This window comes from Haliotis rufescens, unplaced genomic scaffold, assembly GCF_023055435.1.
Source record: "Haliotis rufescens isolate VD_foot unplaced genomic scaffold, xgHalRufe1.0.p SCAF_16, whole genome shotgun sequence".
In the NCBI taxonomy this organism is placed as follows: Eukaryota; Metazoa; Mollusca; class Gastropoda; order Lepetellida; family Haliotidae; genus Haliotis; species Haliotis rufescens.
This window is the reverse complement of record NW_025963846.1, coordinates 23,781,270-23,800,174: the sequence shown is the minus strand read 5'-3', so window position 1 is coordinate 23,800,174 and position 18,905 is coordinate 23,781,270. Positions and strand designations below refer to the sequence as shown.

General features: G+C 41.7%; 3 protein-coding genes across 5 annotated transcripts in view; 2 read left to right on the top strand and 1 right to left on the bottom strand.

The window, feature by feature from the left end:
- Window positions 1-7,064, top strand: part of LOC124133831 (aminoacylase-1B-like) — a 38,347-nt gene extending 31,283 nt beyond the window's left edge. The window contains exons 14-17 of one of the 2 annotated variants that reach the window (XM_046498373.2): window positions 660-739; window positions 4,632-4,692; window positions 5,530-5,704; window positions 5,777-7,064. In XM_046498373.2, the coding sequence (XP_046354329.2) occupies window positions 660-739; window positions 4,632-4,692; window positions 5,530-5,679 (291 nt within the window). In that variant the 3' untranslated portion in view covers window positions 5,680-5,704; window positions 5,777-7,064. Of the gene's footprint in view, window positions 1-659; window positions 740-4,631; window positions 4,693-5,529 lie in introns of both variants that reach the window. The other variant, XM_046498372.2, reaches the window with a different exon arrangement.
- The window catches only part of LOC124133830 (orexin receptor type 2-like), a 156,599-nt gene that overhangs the window by 92,851 nt on the left and 44,843 nt on the right, over window positions 1-18,905 (bottom strand). The window lies entirely within an intron of this gene.
- LOC124133829 overlaps window positions 10,195-18,905 on the top strand; it is a 74,825-nt gene continuing 66,114 nt past the window's right edge. Inside the window, exons 1-6 of the mRNA XM_046498367.2 lie at window positions 10,195-10,368; window positions 12,216-12,278; window positions 12,826-12,927; window positions 13,672-13,782; window positions 16,726-16,872; window positions 17,591-17,698. Of these exons, the coding sequence (XP_046354323.1) occupies window positions 10,218-10,368; window positions 12,216-12,278; window positions 12,826-12,927; window positions 13,672-13,782; window positions 16,726-16,872; window positions 17,591-17,698 (682 nt within the window). The 5' untranslated portion in view covers window positions 10,195-10,217. The remainder of the gene's footprint in view (window positions 10,369-12,215; window positions 12,279-12,825; window positions 12,928-13,671; window positions 13,783-16,725; window positions 16,873-17,590; window positions 17,699-18,905) is intronic.

Here is an 18,905-nt window from a genome sequence, read left to right as displayed (position 1 = left end):
TTGTATGATCGCTGAATGTTAAAACAAAAATTAAATCTCAGTTAATATTTAAAATTTAAATTTAAATTATCCTAATTAAATTTTGACCGATTATATACTGTACATAGAACTAGGCATGTGGGGCCTTCATTTATACCGTCTCACACACACACACAGAGATTCGATATCCTACCTTCTGAGGTCATTACGTACACAAACACAGCCATGACTGCACACAGCTGTGCTGGAGAACAGTGATTGATTGTCTGTAATTATTAACTTTTTGGTTACTGACCCAACACATGAGGATCTCACTGCATGTTTCAATAACGTAATTCATGTCTGGCTGTATTAGTATACGATCATACTCGGACAGTGTGGATCATTATTAACCACGGTCTTCCGGAGATCCTCACTAGAACTCATTATATATGTTATATATTGAGTTGGTGGCCATGGGGGTCTAAGGCCCTGTAATTTGATGTGCAGAGTTGTGTCCCTTTGGTATGCCAGGATCCTATTATCATGGGTTTGAATCCCAAATTTGTTTTGATTATGATGATGGGTTTGTCAGCACCACATATGTTTACGGGAGTAAACATCTCAGATGTTTTACCCCCCTCCCTATAAATATCAAACAGACCTGGACTAATATGACGTGTGCCCCTTTGTTTGCACAGAAGGACACCAATACTAAGACTGCTCCCATCTCCAAACAGGACCCCTGGTGGAACGCCTTCAGCTCCACACTGGAGAGACTGTGAGTTGGCCGAGGAATTTGACAACTTGTTATTGCTCATCATGACACCTGCCTTACATCTGAGTCAAACACTTCTCCTGACACCTGCCTTACATCTGAGTCAAACACCTCTCCTGACAACTGCCTTACATCTGAGTCAAACACTTCTACTGACAGCAGCCTTACATCTGAATCAAACTCTTCTCCTGACAACTACCTTACATCTGAGTCAAACACTTCTACTGACAACTGCCTTACATCTGAGTCAAACACTTCTCCTGACAACTGCCTTACATCTGAATCAAACACTTCTCCTGACAACTGCCTTACATCTGAATCAAACACTTCTCCTGACACCTGCCTTACATCTGAGTCAAACACTTCTGACAACTGCCTTACATCTGAATCAAACACTTCTCCTGACAACTGCCTTACATCTGAGTCAAACACTTCTCCTGACAACTGCCTTACATCTGAATCAAACACTTCTCCTGACAACTGCCTTACATCGGAATCAAACACTTCTCCTCACAACTGCCTTACATCTGAGTCAAACACTTCTCCTGACTACTGCCCTACATCTAAATCAAACACTTCTCCTGACAACTGCCTTACATCGGAATCAAACACTTCTCCTGACAACTACCTTACATTGGAATCAAACACTTCTCCTGACAACTGCCTTACATCTGAATCAAACACTTCTCCTGACACCTGCCTTACATCTGAGTCAAACACTTCTGACAACTGCCTTACATCTGAATCAAACACTTCTCCTGACAACTGCCTTACATCTGAGTCAAACACTTCTCCTGACAACTGCCTTACATCTGAATCAAACACTTCTCCTGACAACTGCCTTACATCTGAATCAAACACTTCTCCTCACAACTGCCTTACATCTGAGTCAAACACTTCTCCTGACTACTGCCCTACATCTAAATCAAACACTTCTCCTGACAACTGCCTTACATCGGAATCAAACACTTCTCCTGACAACTACCTTACATTGGAATCAAACACTTCTCCTGACAACTGCCTTACATCTGAATCAAACACTTCTCCTGACAACTGCCTTACATCGGAATCAAACACTTCTCCTGACAACTACCTTACATTGGAATCAAACACTTCTCCTGACAACTGCCTTACATCTGAGTCAAACACTTCTCCTCACAACTGCCTTACATCTGAATCAAACACTTCTCCTGACTACTGCCTTACATCGGAATCAAACACTTCTCCTGACAACTGCCTTACATCGGAATCAAACACTTCTCCTGACAACTACCTTACATCGGAATCAAACACTTCTCCTGACAACTGCCTTACATCGGAATCAAACACTTCTCCTGACAACTACCTTACATTGGAATCAAACACTTCTCCTCACAACTGCCTTACATCTGAATCAAACACTTCTCCTGACAACTGCCTTACATCTGAATCAAACACTTCTAATGATAAAAAGTCAAGAATCAAATATGTGATTGAAATAATTTTCATGACAAAAGTCCTCAATCACATGATAACAAAAAGCCTTTCTCATGAAAAAGTCTGCAATCTGAATCAAACTTTTCGACTTCTCGCGACAAAAGCCCGGACTCTGAATCAAACACTCCAACAACAAAGCCTCAAATCTTAATCAAACACTTCTCACAACAAAATTTCTGGAACTAAATCAGCAATAAACCTTCTGAATCAAACATTGCATAATTTTATCGTATATATCAATATTTGGCCATGTTTTGTCAAGTCAGGTCGTACCAGCTGCCAATGAAATCAGTCCCTAATCAATTTCACTCCGCCAGCCAATGTACAAGATCAATAGCTATTGTTGGGCCACTCTGCTGAAGTATTTGCCCGTGACGTAACACCCTGACATGTCGCCCACCCGAACATGGAGCAGTGTTTCCCGCTTTAATTACGAGATTGGATCTCTGACAATATATTGACAAATTCCAGCCAACAGTTCTCCGATCAGCAATGATTTATTGATACATTTATGGCTGAACAATGTGGCTACATAGTGCAGTCCATTTATTTGAGCAATCAATCCGAGTTATTCTCGTAAGGGGCCCCATTCAGTGCATGTAGTAATGATAAATAAATGCTGCTTGAAGTGACGGATGTCCCCACAATTGTAAGGACGTTTAATTCAAGGACTTTGTCACGGACATGACGGAACAGAAGGTCATTAGAGTTATACTTATGGTCGTAAGTAAGGCAACATGAGCTTCATACCTGAGAGTTTCTAGGGTTTGGGGGGGGGGGGGACACGGGTGGCCCAGTCGTCTAAGGCGCCACGATTCGCTGTGCAGAGTTGCGTCCCTTGGGCACGCCAGAAACCTATGATTGTGGGTTCGAATCCCGGTTCGCCCCGATTATGTTTCTCGGTTTGTCAGCACCATACCCGTGCTCGTGGGTTTCACCAGAATGGTAAACTTCTGAGACCTGCATCACTTCGGGCTTTCCTCCCACATTAAGCTGACACGCCGCGATATAACTGGAATACTGTTAAAAGCGGCGTTAACCCCAACTCACTCACTCACTCTAGGGTTTGGTCCTGCCCCACTGAAGCACATGTACCACATGTAATTTCTCCTCAGCAAGTGACTTTGTTCGAAATGTGCCTCTGTTCACCCAGCTGTATAAATGGGTGCCCCGTAGAATGAGATGGTAATATGACTGTAAACCTAGCATCTCACAAAGCAACTTACGTAGGTAGTATACTCCCTAGGGAGCTGAGAATGAAAAATGTGTGCACACTTATTCATTGCCCTGGTTAATTAATGTTGGCGCTACGAGCATGCAAATGGATGGAATTAGCGCTCTTGGAATCCACTTTATTATTATTATTGTTGTTGTTATTATCATTATTATTTATTTTATTTTACATTTTAGACACCTTTTGGAAAGAGACATGAAACATACATTGTAACATGATACACATAAAATGAGTCGTATTCAATGTATATGAACACAAAATATCATTAAAATCAGATCTTAGTTCTCATGACATCACATTACGGGTCACGTCAGAATGACCTTTCATTGGACCAATCAGAGCATGTCTTACCAAACTGGACAAGTCACAGTTGGAATGTGTTTTCTAATCGTGCAACCTCAAGAGGTTATCACACGGTATTTCGAATGACAGTTGCGGGCTGTACGACCGATTCCGTCAAATTCATCGTCTATCTCCAACTTCATTTGGATAAACATTGGAAAAGGAAGAGACTTTCCATCCCAAGTGGGAAGTACTGCCATACAATCACGGCCATCTATGACACAATCCAAAATTTTCTTTGGTTCAGTTTTTTAATTATTTATCGATAATTTTCTTAGTCTGTAATGGAAGTCGCCATTTTGAAACTACTGTTGTAAAGATTGAGCAAGTTGCTTTTTGACTGACTAATGTCGACTTCTTGTTAGTCATTTCATTGGTCGGTCAAAGTTTGCCAAAGGTCATTCTGACTTGACTAGAACTAAGATCTGATTTTAATGAGATTGATGTTAACATTAAACTTCAGGAAAACATTTAAGAACCAGTTGAGCACTGCCTCTCTTAACGGCTCTGCTTGGTAATAGAGCAGTCCTACTAATGTAAATCAAATAAAAATGTTACCATCCACATGGTCAAACTGGAGGCGAGAAAAACATCATTTTAATGCTACTTTTATTGATATTTTGACTAAATATGTAAATTTATGGACAATTCAGATATATATGGTTAAGATCTGTTCATCTATTGCATAATTTACAGCCAAGCATAATTTATGTAAAGGAAGTCAAGATTATATCTCTGTGGGGATTAATTTGCTCTGAAGGGATAGTCGATATTTTCTCTTGAGTTTCTCTGAGTTATTGTTCAAATAACAATGTAACATTACCTGCTGTATTGTTGTTTCAGGGGGGTGGAGTATAAGACAGAGATCTTCCCTGCTGGCACAGACAGCAGGTTCACCAGAGAGGTGGGTTCAGGCCAGAGTGGTCATGTTGGGTGGAGGGTGGGGCAGGTTTGAGGGTTGGTCATGTTGGGTAGAGGGTGGGGCAGGTTTGAGGGCTGGTCATGTTGGGTAGAGGGTGGGGCAGGTTTGAGGGTTGGTCATGTTGGGTAGAGGGTGGGGCAGGTTTGAGGGTTGGTCATGTTGGGTAGAGGGTGGGGCAGGTTTGAGGGCTGGTCATGTTGGGTAGAGGGTGGGGCAGGTTTGAGGGTGGGGTCAGGTTGGGTAGAGGGGTGGGGCAGGTTTGAGGGTGGGGTCAGGTTGGGTAGAGGGGTGGGGCAGGTTTGAGGGTGGGGTTATGTTGGATAGAGGGTGGGGTTGTGTTGGGTAGAGGGGTGGGGCAGGTTTGAGGGTGGGGTTATGTTGGGTAGAGGGTGGGGCAGGTTTGATGGTGGGGTTATGTTGGGTAGAGGGATGGGGCAGGTTTGAGGGTGGGGTCATGTTGGGTGGAGGGTGGGACAGGTTTGATGGTGGGGTCAGGTTGGTTAGAGGGGTGGGGGCAGGTTAGGTAGAGGGTGGGGCAGATTTGAGAATGGGTTCTTTTTTGTGTTGCGTTTTTCATATTCAACCATATACAATCAGAAAAACATGTAAACAAAATATGTATTGTTATTTGTCCATCCCCACTTTTTTTATGAATTAGGAATAAAATGATACTACAAACATACATAAAAAAAATATTGTCATCATTAATCACCACCACATAGAATCAGCCCATTTTCATAAGAACAATTTCACTATATGACCATGACTGTTTCACCCTGTCACCCTAGAATAACACCTGTAATTGTACCCCCTTTCCAGTGTGGCATCCCTGCCCTGGGTTTCTCCCCGATGAACCACACCCCCATCTTGCTGCATGACCACAACGAGTTCCTCAACGAGAAGGTCTTCCTGCGCGGCATCGACATCTACTACGAGATCATCCCTGCCCTCGCCAACGTCACAGCCTAAAAGGGGGACTCATTGCTTGAGTGTTTCCCATGCCAGGCAGTCAGACAGTGTTATCTGTGGCATTTAGCCTTGTTTGGAGGAAAGAACACCCCTTGTCTCACCGATGTACTTCAGTGGTATGAATACTGTAATATGCAGATTTATTTAGTCAAGCTATTTAGGTATTATTTAGGCAGATCTATGTTTTGGTGCTGGTCATGCTAGCATAGCATCCTCATCACTTATGCAATTTTATGGTTTCAGCTTGTTAAGTTTGTTTTGGGTTTTATTTAGAAATCTGTATTAACAAACCTACTACATTTGTTTTTGTTTCTGACATGGATTTAGAACTACAGTCAAGTCTCGTTAATCCGACACTCGTTAATCCGACAATCGGCTTCATCGGACACTAATGATGGGAACCGATTAAATCAGTGCTATTTAAACCCATTAATCCGACAGTCGACACTCCGACTCAGACACACCTAATTTGCAACGAATTACCGAAATCACGCATTAATCAGTCTCGTTAATCTGACACAATGATCAGCGTACTCCGTGGTCATCTGCCCGCGAGTACACAGCCCGTGTTTTGATGCGAAACGAGTTGGCTGGTAGCTGCATATTACAACGGCTGCAGAGATAAACTTGCTTAACCATAAACAATTAATGAACAATTAGTGTTTGTATCGTTATCTTTCGTGTAGTTTCGATTTTCGATCATGAACGTTGATACTACTTAATTTCGTTTATCCGACATACTTGTTAATCCGACATAATCATATGCAGCCAACCATGTCGCATTAACAGGACTTGACAGTATACAGAATAAAAATCTAATATATTTTTAATGTTATTTGACTTAGAAAATCTCAATACAGTGCCTAGTGATACAAGTATGTCAAGAAAATATTGCCATGAACTTCTTTATTTAATCAGAGTCATTATTGGAATGAATTTATGTAAAATTATTGCCAATCAACTAATCGCAAAGTTGATAGCGTGTCATGACATGGGTCATGGCTCGCAATATCAGTCACTGGATTGTCTGGTCCAGGCACAATTATGTACAGACTGACATCATATAGCTGGAACATTGCTGAGTGCAGCGTTAAAAAATAAACAAACATATATTTTGATCACAGAAAGCAAAGGTTATGGTTATCGGACATGGTTGCCATGGTTACGTCATGTAAGCAGGTCACGTTAGAAACTAAACAAATGAAGTACTGTACAAAAACATAGTTTTATTTGTATATGTATGTACAGAATGAGTTGAATGATATTTCAGGGATGATTGTATTGAAATTGTTGCAATATTTACCAATTGAACAAATTATGTTATTTGATATTTCCTGATATTTCCTACTTATATTTGAACATGGAAATAAACAGTTTTTAAAGTATCTGTCTTTTTCTAGCATTTTTTTCACTGGTCAATGGATGCTGAAAGTGTATAAACGTTTCTCTTTGCTGGCTGTTTTTTTTTTTCATCATTTCCGGGAAGAGATCATATATTTTTTAAATCCCACACCCCCCAGAAGCTATGCATGACACTGTTGAAAGCATTCGTCACTATCCGCCCCTTTCCGTAACCTGCAAGAAGACTCGTCCCCCTATTGATGAATGTTATTTTCGAAAATACGACAAACCAATCAGAATGTGCGTATGATTTCAAGTTTTTCGTCAAAGAATCGCTCAGAAATAATTTTTGATTTTACATATGTCTTACATCTAAAAATATACCCAAGACACAGTTAAATGTGTTCAGTCATACTGTATAATACCGCATGTCCCGATGTGCTTTAAATTGCATCTGAAATATATATAATACATGGGGAAATAATATGTGAACCATTACGCAACGAGTTGACAATTGTTTTAGGTATGCCCGTTTGAACTAAGACGGAACCCAGTCGCAAAAATGGCCACGAGAGGTGTCCCGGAATAATACGAGTTGGTCACGAATGTGTAGAAAGAAGGCTGTATTATGTCACTGGTGTGTCTGTCTGTGTGTGTGTGTCTGTCTGTCTGTGTGTGAAGCGTGTGTGTGTGCGTGTGTTTTTGTGTGTGCGTGCATGCGTGTGCTACACAGCTTTGAATTCATGTCTATCACATTGTGTCAGATTATGCAGGAGGAAAGCCAGAGTTGAATCTGGGCATAGAGATTTTACTACTTTGTTGAAACCCATAAGCATAGGTATGGTGCCAACAAACCAAATGTATACCCTGAATAGGACACTATGGGCTTCACACCACCATCATCCAATCCTGGCACAGCTAAGGGATGCAACTCTTCACAAAAAAATGCTGGGTAAAGCCATATGTCCCTGTTGAAGCCTGAGCTGTGGGTCATTCAACATTACAGAGTTGCATCCCTTGGGTATGCCAGAAACCTATGATGAGTTCGAATCCCAGTTCGCGCTTTTTATGTTTGGTTTGTTTGCTGTTTAACGCTGCACTCAGCAATATTACAGCTATATGACTGCGGTCTGTAAATAATCGAGTCTGGACCACACAATCCAGTGATTGACATCATGAGCATCGATCCATGCAATTGGGATATGATGACATGCATCAACTAAGTCAGCGAGCCTGACCACCCGATAGTCGCCTTTAGTGACTTCGTCAGCACCATACAGGTGCTCTTAACTAAAGTGGTAAACGTCTGAGACCTGCATCACTTCAAGTTTTCCTACACAGTAAGCTGACAAGCAGTTATATCACTGGAATTGTCAAAGCGGCATTAAAATCAACTTCTTTTAAAACATGCCAAGCAGATTACTGTTAGACCCTCTATATGCTCATCTGAGGGGCGGAAACTGCCTAAATTCGGATCGAATCGGGAATGCAGCCATGCACGTAAGAACTGCTAAGGCGCTTAGGTAAAGTCTTGCGTTTCAGGTGGATTTGATACATCGCACACCTTGGATGAAACTCATCGTGACAACGAATGCGGTTAGTAATTTCAGAAATAGTGGACGAATTAATGGTACTTTCGGATCCCTTTAATATGCCTACCCAGCTATGGCGCTCGGTTGCATTGCCACATACATGTATATATATACTACAAACCCTTGGCGAACGCTGCAACCCTAACTAACTTAAACCACAATGAGCGCGCTTTCAGGAGATGTAGGGCGTGCAAGTTATTAAATACGCTTCGCTAGTGGACAGAATGTCCGGATCATCGTAAGCCATTGCCGTATGCAGTCATTTCGTCGGCACAACTCGCTATTCTTCACATATTATTCGGATTTCCTAAGGGATCCGAATTTCCAAGACAAAAAAGGCACACGTTCGTCGCCGATAAACTACGATCCGAAGTTAAAAATGTGACCACCGGAAAGGCACGTGGATCCGATCTTAGGGTATAATTTTGTGCAGTTTTTACAAAGCGACCCGTGAGTATATAAGAAAAAAAAGGTGAAATGATTACGAAAATGACAAAGCACAACTAAAGTTTCTAATCAAATTATAAGTTTTGTTATATTTGGTAAGGAAAGAAGTGTGACGTCATCTTATGTACTGATCACTTACCAATTCAGCCACTTGGTGGGTTGCAAATTAGTGTGTAAATTTTGTCATGTTGGAATATGTTTCAAAATTATTATGATTAGGAGTCTGCGATTAGGTTCTTAGACCTGCATCAATTCCGGTTTTTTCCATTAAGCAGACACGCCGTGATATAATTGAAATTATGTTCAAACCGGCATCATATCCCAAGCTTTACATCAACCGTGAAGTTATTATTTATACTGAAGATGTACTAAACGGTCAAGTTTGGATTATGTCCAATAAATCCTTATCTTTAGCTTTGTTTGTTTGTTGCTTTACATCGCACTCGGAAATATTCCAGCTATATGACGACGGCCTGTAAATAATTCAGTGATTGACAACATGAGCTTCTATCACCGCATCTCTAAGATAAGCATGCAAACTTTCATTCATGTTACTTCAGTAGTTTCTGAGAAAACTTGTCCCATTGCAAACACCACTTAGTTGAAAAGCACGGAGCAAAAAAGACTTCTGTAAAAAATCATGTACGGCACCAATTGTCGAACTCATTCTTGACAATACCTCCTATATAAACATTCAAATCATTCATGTAACTACAGTAGTTTCTGAGAATACTTGTCCCCATTTCACGCAGTGTGCACGAAGCTGAAAAGTACGGAGGGCTATAACTCTGAAAAATGATCAAGACACCAATTATCGAACTCATTTTAAGACCATGACCAACAGAATCATTGTGTAAAAAGAAAATCATTTCACAAACTTAGATATTTTTTGGAGAAAATTTGTCCACTCTGAGAAGCGGACGAAAGACGGACCGACGGACTCCGTTCCTATATACCCCGCCCCAATTGTGGCAGGGGATAAAAATGCCCAAATCTTTTTCAACATAAAGTACAAAAAATAAACAAATCAAAGATGACCACGTTCCATTTTCAACCAATACGATCACGCCACGTCATGATGCGCCTGGCCTAGTGAGCCCTTCTGTGACGTCATAATAAAGGACGGCTAAGCACGGGGCGGTCAAGTAACCAGCAACCATGTCGGACGAAGACATGAAACAGCCGAAGACAGAATCGACAATTATGAAGACAATTCGTGCCCCCAAGGCACCCCAAAGCCCCGACCCCAGTTTTGTCAGAACGGAGGACCTCTACTACACACTGGAACCACCCATGCCACCTCAGAAACGTGGGTAGATAAGCATGTGGGTGACCGTCTTTAATTACGACCCTTAAAACTTGACGAGCATTATTTTCTTCTTTATTGATGGAAAGAAGCAATCCTTTTACTTTTCAATTACAGTAAACTACGTTTATAACGAACACGCTTCTAACGAACTTACAGATATAACGAACTTATTTTTTGGTCCCGGCAATTTGCTTATATTTGCTGTATATATATGCATATAACGAACTGCGGTTTTAACGAAATAAAAGAGGTGGTCCCTTTGAGTTCGTTATAACCGTAGTTTTCTGTACTCTTTTTAATTTCTTTAATTAATTTTTCATTTCACCCGTTAGACAATTTTGTATTTTGTGTTTGAGATCACTTCAAAACATGTTTTTTAGATATTATATATTTATTTTTTTACACTATTCCCTGTGGTTTTGGAAACTAAAATTCCTAATTCCACTGATTTACCAAGAGGGCTCGGTACGTAATCGTCAGGCCCATTTTTTTTTACGTGTTGAATGTTGAACTTTATATCGGTCTTGGGTTCGTTGTTTTTGTAATAAAGACTAACTTTGAGTATGGAAGAGTTTACCACTTGCTATCGCTATTTCATCAACAATCTTTCATCAAAATATTAACCCGAACTCTTTATGTTATTGATCACATATGGATTTTTTTTTATCTTCGTGACTGACCACCATTCAACCGAGTTCCGCTTTCTCCTATGACATTAAGGCGGAGTTAGACTAGTGTAATACCCTTCTGATATGCACTTGTATAGATCGATGCGTAGATCGATGTTCATGACTTCAATCACTGGATTGTCTGGAACAGACTCGATTATTTACAGACCGCCGTCATATAGTTGGAATATTGCAGAGTGCGGCGTTAAACAACCAACAAAAAACAAGCTTTCAATTTGCCAACGAGATACATTTACACTTAGTGGTGACACAGTATAATCGCGGTAACCTTCGGCAAACAGAACAAATCCTTTCACCCTGGTACGAGGGAGATGGGTTTTGGGCCGTTTTGAACAATAATTCAACCATGCCACGGCGTGTCCGATCATAGGAATGAGCCATTCGTCACCACTCGCCCCTTTCCGTAACCTGCAAGAAGACTCGTCCCCCTATCGATGAATGTTATGTGCGAAAATACGACAAACCAATCAGAATGCGCATATGATTTCAAGCTTTTGTCAAAGAATCCCTCAGAAACAATTTTTGATTTAACATATGTGTTAACTCTAAAAATATACCCAAGACACAGTTAAATGTGTTCAATCATACTGTATAATTCCGCATGTCCCGATGTACTTTTAATTGCATCTGAAATATATATAATATATGGGGAAATATATGTGAACCATTACGCAACGAGTTGACAATTGTTTTAGGTATGCCCGTCTGCGCTAAGACGGAAACCGGGCGCACAAATGGCCACGAGAGGGGCACGAGTCGCTATTCGGCTTGTCCCGAAATAACACGAGTTGGTCACGAATGAGGAATGAGCGAGTTGGGTTTGACGTCACTATTAACATATTTCAGTTATATCACGGCGTGTCAGCTTACTATGGGAGGAAAGCCCGAAGTGATGCGGGTCTAAGATGTTTACCACTTTGGTGAAACCCACAAGCACGAGCATGGTGCTGACAAACCCAGCGAACGTAGCGAACCGGGATTCGAACTCACGACCATAGGTTTCTTTCGTGCCAAAGGGACGCAACTCTGCCACCTGATAGCAAGAGAACGTATGATGACAGTGGCATCATTATTCTAATATCACCCCACGTGTAGACAGGTGTCCATGTTAAGAAAATATAGTGTTTGATTAAACCGATGTTTGTTTACTGTTTTCAGTCAATCGGACGCCGATGGGGGACTACATCGTACCACAGGGGGGAACGCCGCTCACAAGCCTCGGTAATGCTTTCCTAAAGATATAGTAATGATATTTCATCACGCTGGCGCATTACCTATACAGGATAATGTGGCACTTCGATTTTACTGATGTTGCTGCAGATGATGGTTGCGATGTTGTTGAAAATGCATCATGGATTAAGATACATTGTACTGTAGTATTTGTGATGATGATGATGATGATGATGATGATAAAAATCTGGATGACGATACTGCATCACAAAGGCGCCTTGCGACTCTGTATTTCGATATTTCTCTTATGATGATGATGATTATTATTATTATTATCATTGGAGACATAACGATTATATTTTCTGAAGATGGTGGTAACGATTAGTCATCACCATGGCAACTATACGCCATCTTCCCGAGGCAAGGGAGTGAACTTACTATAAAACGTTAAGTCAGTTAACGCCCTTGCCTCGGGTAGATGCTATACGCTGATTGCCAATCTGTCAAAATATAGAGAAATAACTTTGTTGTGTTGTTGATCTACAAGCTATTCTATACATCTAACTCTGTTTTGCTACTGCCCCTATGTCTGCTGCAGGCGACCATGTACCCGGGCCTGCGGACTACACGCCAAAGATCGACCTGACCAGAAAGTCAGCGCCGCAGTACTCGCTGGTCGGGAGACTGAAGAAACATATACGTAAATAATTTCTACCTAAACCTACACTGATATGTAACATATCACAGACAAGAAAACATACATTAAATAGTGAGTGAGTATGGTTTTACGCCGCTTTTAGCAATATTCCAGCAACATCACGGCGGGGGACACCAGAAATGGGCTTCACACATTGTACCCGTGTCGGGAAACGAACCCGGGTCTTCGGCGTGACGAGCGAACGCTTTAACCACTAGGCTACCCGACCGTCATACATTAGTGAGTGAGTATGGTTTTACGCCGCTTTTAGCAATATTCCAGCAACATCACGGCGGGGGACACCAGAAATGGGCTTCACACATTGTACCCGTTTCGGGAATCGAACCCGGGTCTTCGGCGTGACGAGCGAACGCTTTAACCATTAGGCTACCCGGCCGCCCCCAGTTTTGAGTACTATTTATAACCAGTTCCATCGCTTGGTAAATTCTTTGTTAGTATGTGTCTGTCATTGCTAAGTACATATTCAAACAGATATTCATACAATACAACAATTTCAATATTTCATCACAGTAAATAATTTCAAATTGGCTTGGTTATTTTGTATTTACTTCAAATTTGATTCGATTTGATGTTTTTACATACTCATTCAGTAGATATACCTTTACAAGTCATCATAAATAATATCATAAAATATCCACGTGTTTAGAGTATGTGATCAGCCACGTTTCACGTGAAACATTCATGTACCGGATTGATAGTTAAAGGTTTAAGCATCTCGTCCCTCAGCAACCCGGTACCCCGGCCCTGCGGATTACCCGTGTGGGGCGAACCTTATCTGGAACCACCGAACCGTCACCCTCAAGGGCAGAGTTGGCAAGAGCTACCTCGAGGAGAAAGGTTAGAAATCACATATGAACAGTAGAGCTCTTCTACAGTCTTTTTTAACCAGGAAGGGGTGTGACCCTTGCTTCGTGGATTGACTTGTCACAGGAAACAAACTAACTTTTGTGGATATACCTCGTCACTAACTTTTGTAATGATATATTTTACTTTCATTGTCGGTTATTTCAATGAGATAGCTTAAATTGTTCTGATTCTGGTCACCATAGAACATTTCTCTAACAGTTTCATAAACATTTCATTTGTATGCAAAAGATATGCCTTCGTTAAATCTTTTAATGTCATCATCGAAGCAATCAGGATTGCGGCCTAGAACGCCCCAAACATCCGATATCAAACTACCGTATTTCCTCAATTTGACGCTACGCCGTCTATTAATTTCGCGAGAGCCCTTGACTCGGCGTGTATTAGAGACCTGGCTGGTATTAGAGACCCAGCGTGTATTAGAGGAAATAAAGATTTGTTTTACAGTTTATATGGGGGTGATCGATCGTCAGCCATTTTTTTATGAATCGATATGTATGCTGTGCGCACATTTTTTGTGTGAAAAGACTTAATATATTTGAAAAGGGTTTCCGTAGCAAAAAGGAAACCTCTTTTTAACCAATCAGAATCAAGCATTCATCAATATCATGGTAGAATATTACGCAACTCCTTCTGCGTGAGGCATAGAACTTATCAATGGATCCTTGTATTTTTACACATCAAAGTGACCCTTTCGCCAGCTATCCACAAGGCTTCGCTAAAAGAACGTTGAATCATACCACCAATGTAAACTAAGGCTACATGCGCATGGAAATACTTTTTCACGTTTTAGGAAATTTTGTCCATGAACGTTAATCATTTCACGACATATGTTTCCCTGAATGTGAAGACTATCCAAAATTAAATCGATGATAAACATATGCAATTTGTTTAATTGACTTTGCAAGGCGTGACGAATTGCCACTGAACAAAGATCTGAGGACGTCCCATTAGGGGTCACGTCAGAACGACCTTTCGTTAATTTTGACCGACCAATGAAATCGACATTAGCCAATCAGAAGGCAGCTTTCTCGAACTTTACGACACTAGTTTCCAACTGGCGACTACGTTTCGAAACATATTTTGACGTATTCTCGATAAAAAATTATAAACTGATAAGAAGAACATTCTGGAATGGCTTAAAGATGGCCTAGATTGTAATGGATATAATCATAAAACCCGTAACTGTCGTTTGGAATACCCCGTGTTAAATATTTCGTGGTTGCATGATCAGAAAACACATTTCGACTTTCATGATATGGTAAGCGACGCTCTGATTGGTTGGATGAAAGGTCGTTCGGACGTGACCCGTAATAGGTTGTCCTCAGATCTGTGTTTAGTGACAGCGAGAACTAAGATCTGATTTTAATGAGATTGAAAAAATGGCTTCAAGGTGAGGGAGCCTCAAGCAGATGCAGACGGGTATACTACTATTCACATAGTTTTAAATGGTTTACAGGGATTGTTACGAAACAAGATTTAAGTTAAAATACCCAAATGTCAAGAAACAGGTGGGTAAATACAATTTGAATACCCTTTAAAACTTGTGGATACCCTATCAAAATTAAACCCCAGGGTAAAATACCTTAAAATAACAAAAGGTGAGGTGAAATTGGGTTTAACGTCGCGTCCAAGACTATTGCGCTTATATAGGGTGCATGCCGATTTATAGTGCCAGCACACTGAGATATCATGCTGCAGTTTAACATGGATACCCTACTCAGACACAGTATACTGACTCCGAGCCGACCAGCCCTTGTTTTAGCCCTTTAATGCCGAGCGCCAGACAGGGTAACAACAACTACCATCTTTTAACGTCTTTTGGTATGACGCGGCCGGGGATCGAACCCCGGACCTTCCGCTCTCCGGGCGGACGCTCTACCACTAGACCACGGAGGCGGTCCAAAATAACCAAAAGCTTATCTATAGCTCTGCAATCATACAAACCAATCAAAGAGCCGCTTATGTTGTTAATTTATAAGTACAAGTATTGGAACGTCGTTTTGGAAACGATGACCTGGCTGACATACTGAGCCATCGCACACCGACGTCGTTGATCGATGTTGACGTTAATGACGTGTTCCGTTCCTCAATTGGGCGGTGGGCGCTTGCAGACCACTTCAATTTATGGCTAGCTACTTCGTACGTGAATGTTGGTCTACTCCCAAGTAAGCGGTATGACAGCTTTATTCATTCGGTAAACCAGATACTTCAAGATTTGCTTTGATTTTCCACCGTTACGTTAAAAGATGAAATAAATCTGTTAATGAAAATCAAAAACCGGAAGTGAGACCCAAATTAACGGAAACGAGAATCTCATTTAGTTGAAGTTTGACAGGTGGGGGCACACGTCTAACAGCTGGAGGGTTCCATCCACGGTAAATGTCAGGCTTACATGTAGGTCATTCTGGAGTAACCCGTCAAGGTCCGGGGTAGAATAGGTCTTCAGCAATCCACGCTTGCCGTAAAAGGCGACTATGCTTGCCATAAGAGGCGACTAACGGGATCAAGTGGTCAGACTCGCTGACTTGGTTGATGTATGTCATCGTATCCCAATTGCGTGGATCGATGCTCATGATGTCAATCACTGGATTGTCTGGTCCAGTCTCGATTATTTACAGACCGCCGCCATATAGCTGGGATATTGCTGAGTGCGGCGTTAAAAAACGTAGTTAATGATGAGTCTAGCCCAGACAAACCAGTGGTTGATATAATGACCAACCACGCTTCGAAACTGACAACCTGATCCCTTAAAACGGCTTTTGCGAAAAGGATGGAGTGCTGGTGACCTATTTGTTTCCAGACTACTTGAGAGGTTAGGTCACTCAAGAACAATATGGACTTTGACGTTGGCCTACATATTCTATTCGATTGTGATTTGGCTAAAGGTTTGTTTGTATTCTATATCGGATCCAGGTGCGTCAGACATAGGGCCCGCCATGTATGACACGATGAACCCCATGGGGAGTTGCGGGCCCTGCTTTAGCATGGCGTCCAAACACACCTGCATCGACGTCGTGTCCGGGCCCCCCGACGACCTCGTGCAGCCCGTAGACACGCACGGTAAGCTACGTTTTGTTTGTTTGTCTATTTGTTTGTTGTTTGACGCCACTCTCAGCAATATTCCAGATTTATGAGGGCGGCCTCCAAATAATCTGGACCAGACAATCCAATGATTGAAACCATGAGCATCGATCCACGCAGTTGGGATACGATGACATGCTTCAACCAAGTCAGCGAGCCTGACCACCTGATCCCGTTAGATGTCTCTACGTACAGTGATAACTATGACTAATTTGAATGTCCCTGTTTACCACGTCGCGTTCAGTATAACAATGGACCCGTGAAGATTCCGGGGTAGAAAAGGTCTTCAGCAACCCATGCTTGCCGTAAAAGGTGACTAAGCTTGTCGTAAAAGGCGACTAACGGGATCGGGTGGTCAGGCTCGCTGACTTGGTTGATGAATGTCATCGATCCCGATTGCGTGGATCGATGCTCATGATATTAATCACTGGATTGTCTGGTCCAGACTCGATTATTTACAGACCGCCGTCATATAGCTGGAATATTGCTGAGTGCGGCGTTAAACAACAAACCAACCAGTATAGCAATGGAATCTGTGGACACAAAATATCAATGTTCATATCCCATGGGTATTAACGAATTCCCATAACATGTAATAACTGTTGATACAGGAATATTTTTCTACGTAATTTAATGTGCTAAATTTGCTCGTTCATCCAAAAAAATTACATTAACTTTTTTCGACCTTGACCTTCAGGGTTTGAGACGCCTGGCCCCGACTTCCGGCCAAACTCAGGCTATTGGGGAAGAGGACCCAAAAAGTCGTTCGGAAGCAGACGTCCAGTCTTTTTTCAAGACAAGCCAGGTTTGTTTTGTGGCCCCATCCAGCATAGCCGGATCCAGGGGGTCAGGCAGTAAATTATCTGGGGGAGTATTTTGATGTTTTGGACTTCCCTTTCAAAAATGCCGGATTCGCCCTTGTGAGTGATATCATTTCAGCTTCATGTTGGACCCGTCAAGAATCATGATCTGTCACCACGTGTTTGTACGTTGTTTTGCCATGGATGTCTGCGTACAGCATCTCTGTGGAGTGAGTGAGTGAGTGAGTGAGTATGGTTTTACGCCGCTTTTATTCCAGCAATACCAGGACACCAGAAATTGGCTTCACACATTGTAACCTTCTTGGAATCGAACACAGGCCTTCGTCGTGACGTGCGAAGGCTTTAACCACAAGGCTACCCAACCTCCCAACATGAATTAAGCTCGATTACGTCTATCTATGATGACACCTAAATGTGTTCAAATATGTTTTTGGATAAGTTGTGATTATGGATAATTAATATCTGAACTTTAGCTCACTTTGGTCTTGTTCTTAATTTGACGTTATTTTCATATTCTTTACGTTATTTAGACTTATTTTCCCATTAGGATGCACATTTATAAGCTAGAGGAAACTGATATGATTGTAATACACTCGTCATGTCTTAAATATCCTGAAAGAGGAGGCATCTTGTTGCTGTACGTGTGTTCTGTGTATCAACATTACTGCGTCATAGAGGGGGCACGGGTGGCCCAGTCATCTAAGGCGCCGCAATTTGCTGTGCTGAGTTGCGTCCCTTGGGCACACCAGAAACCTATGATTGTGGGTTCGAATCCCGGTTCACCCCGATTATGTTTCTAGGTTTGTCAGCATTATACCTGTGCTCGTGGGTTTCACCGAAGTGGTAAACGTCTGAGACCTGCATCACTTCAGGCTTTCCTCCCACATTAAGCTGACACGCCGTGATATAACTGGAATACTGTTAAAAGCGGCGTTAAACCCAACTCACTAACTGCGTCATAGACATTTCAAAACATAATCCAAATTTATCATATTTATCATATTTGAATGAATAAAGACTCTGAATAATCGATAACACATGCCCAGCAAACACGCTCTTGTGAAGCAGTTGTAGTGAATGTATTACCATAATCAGGTGAGCTACTGCCCCTACTTTTTTCTAACAACGTTCTGTCTTCATGGGGTAGCCAAGTGGTTAAAGCGTTCGCTCGTCACGCCGAAAATCAGGGTT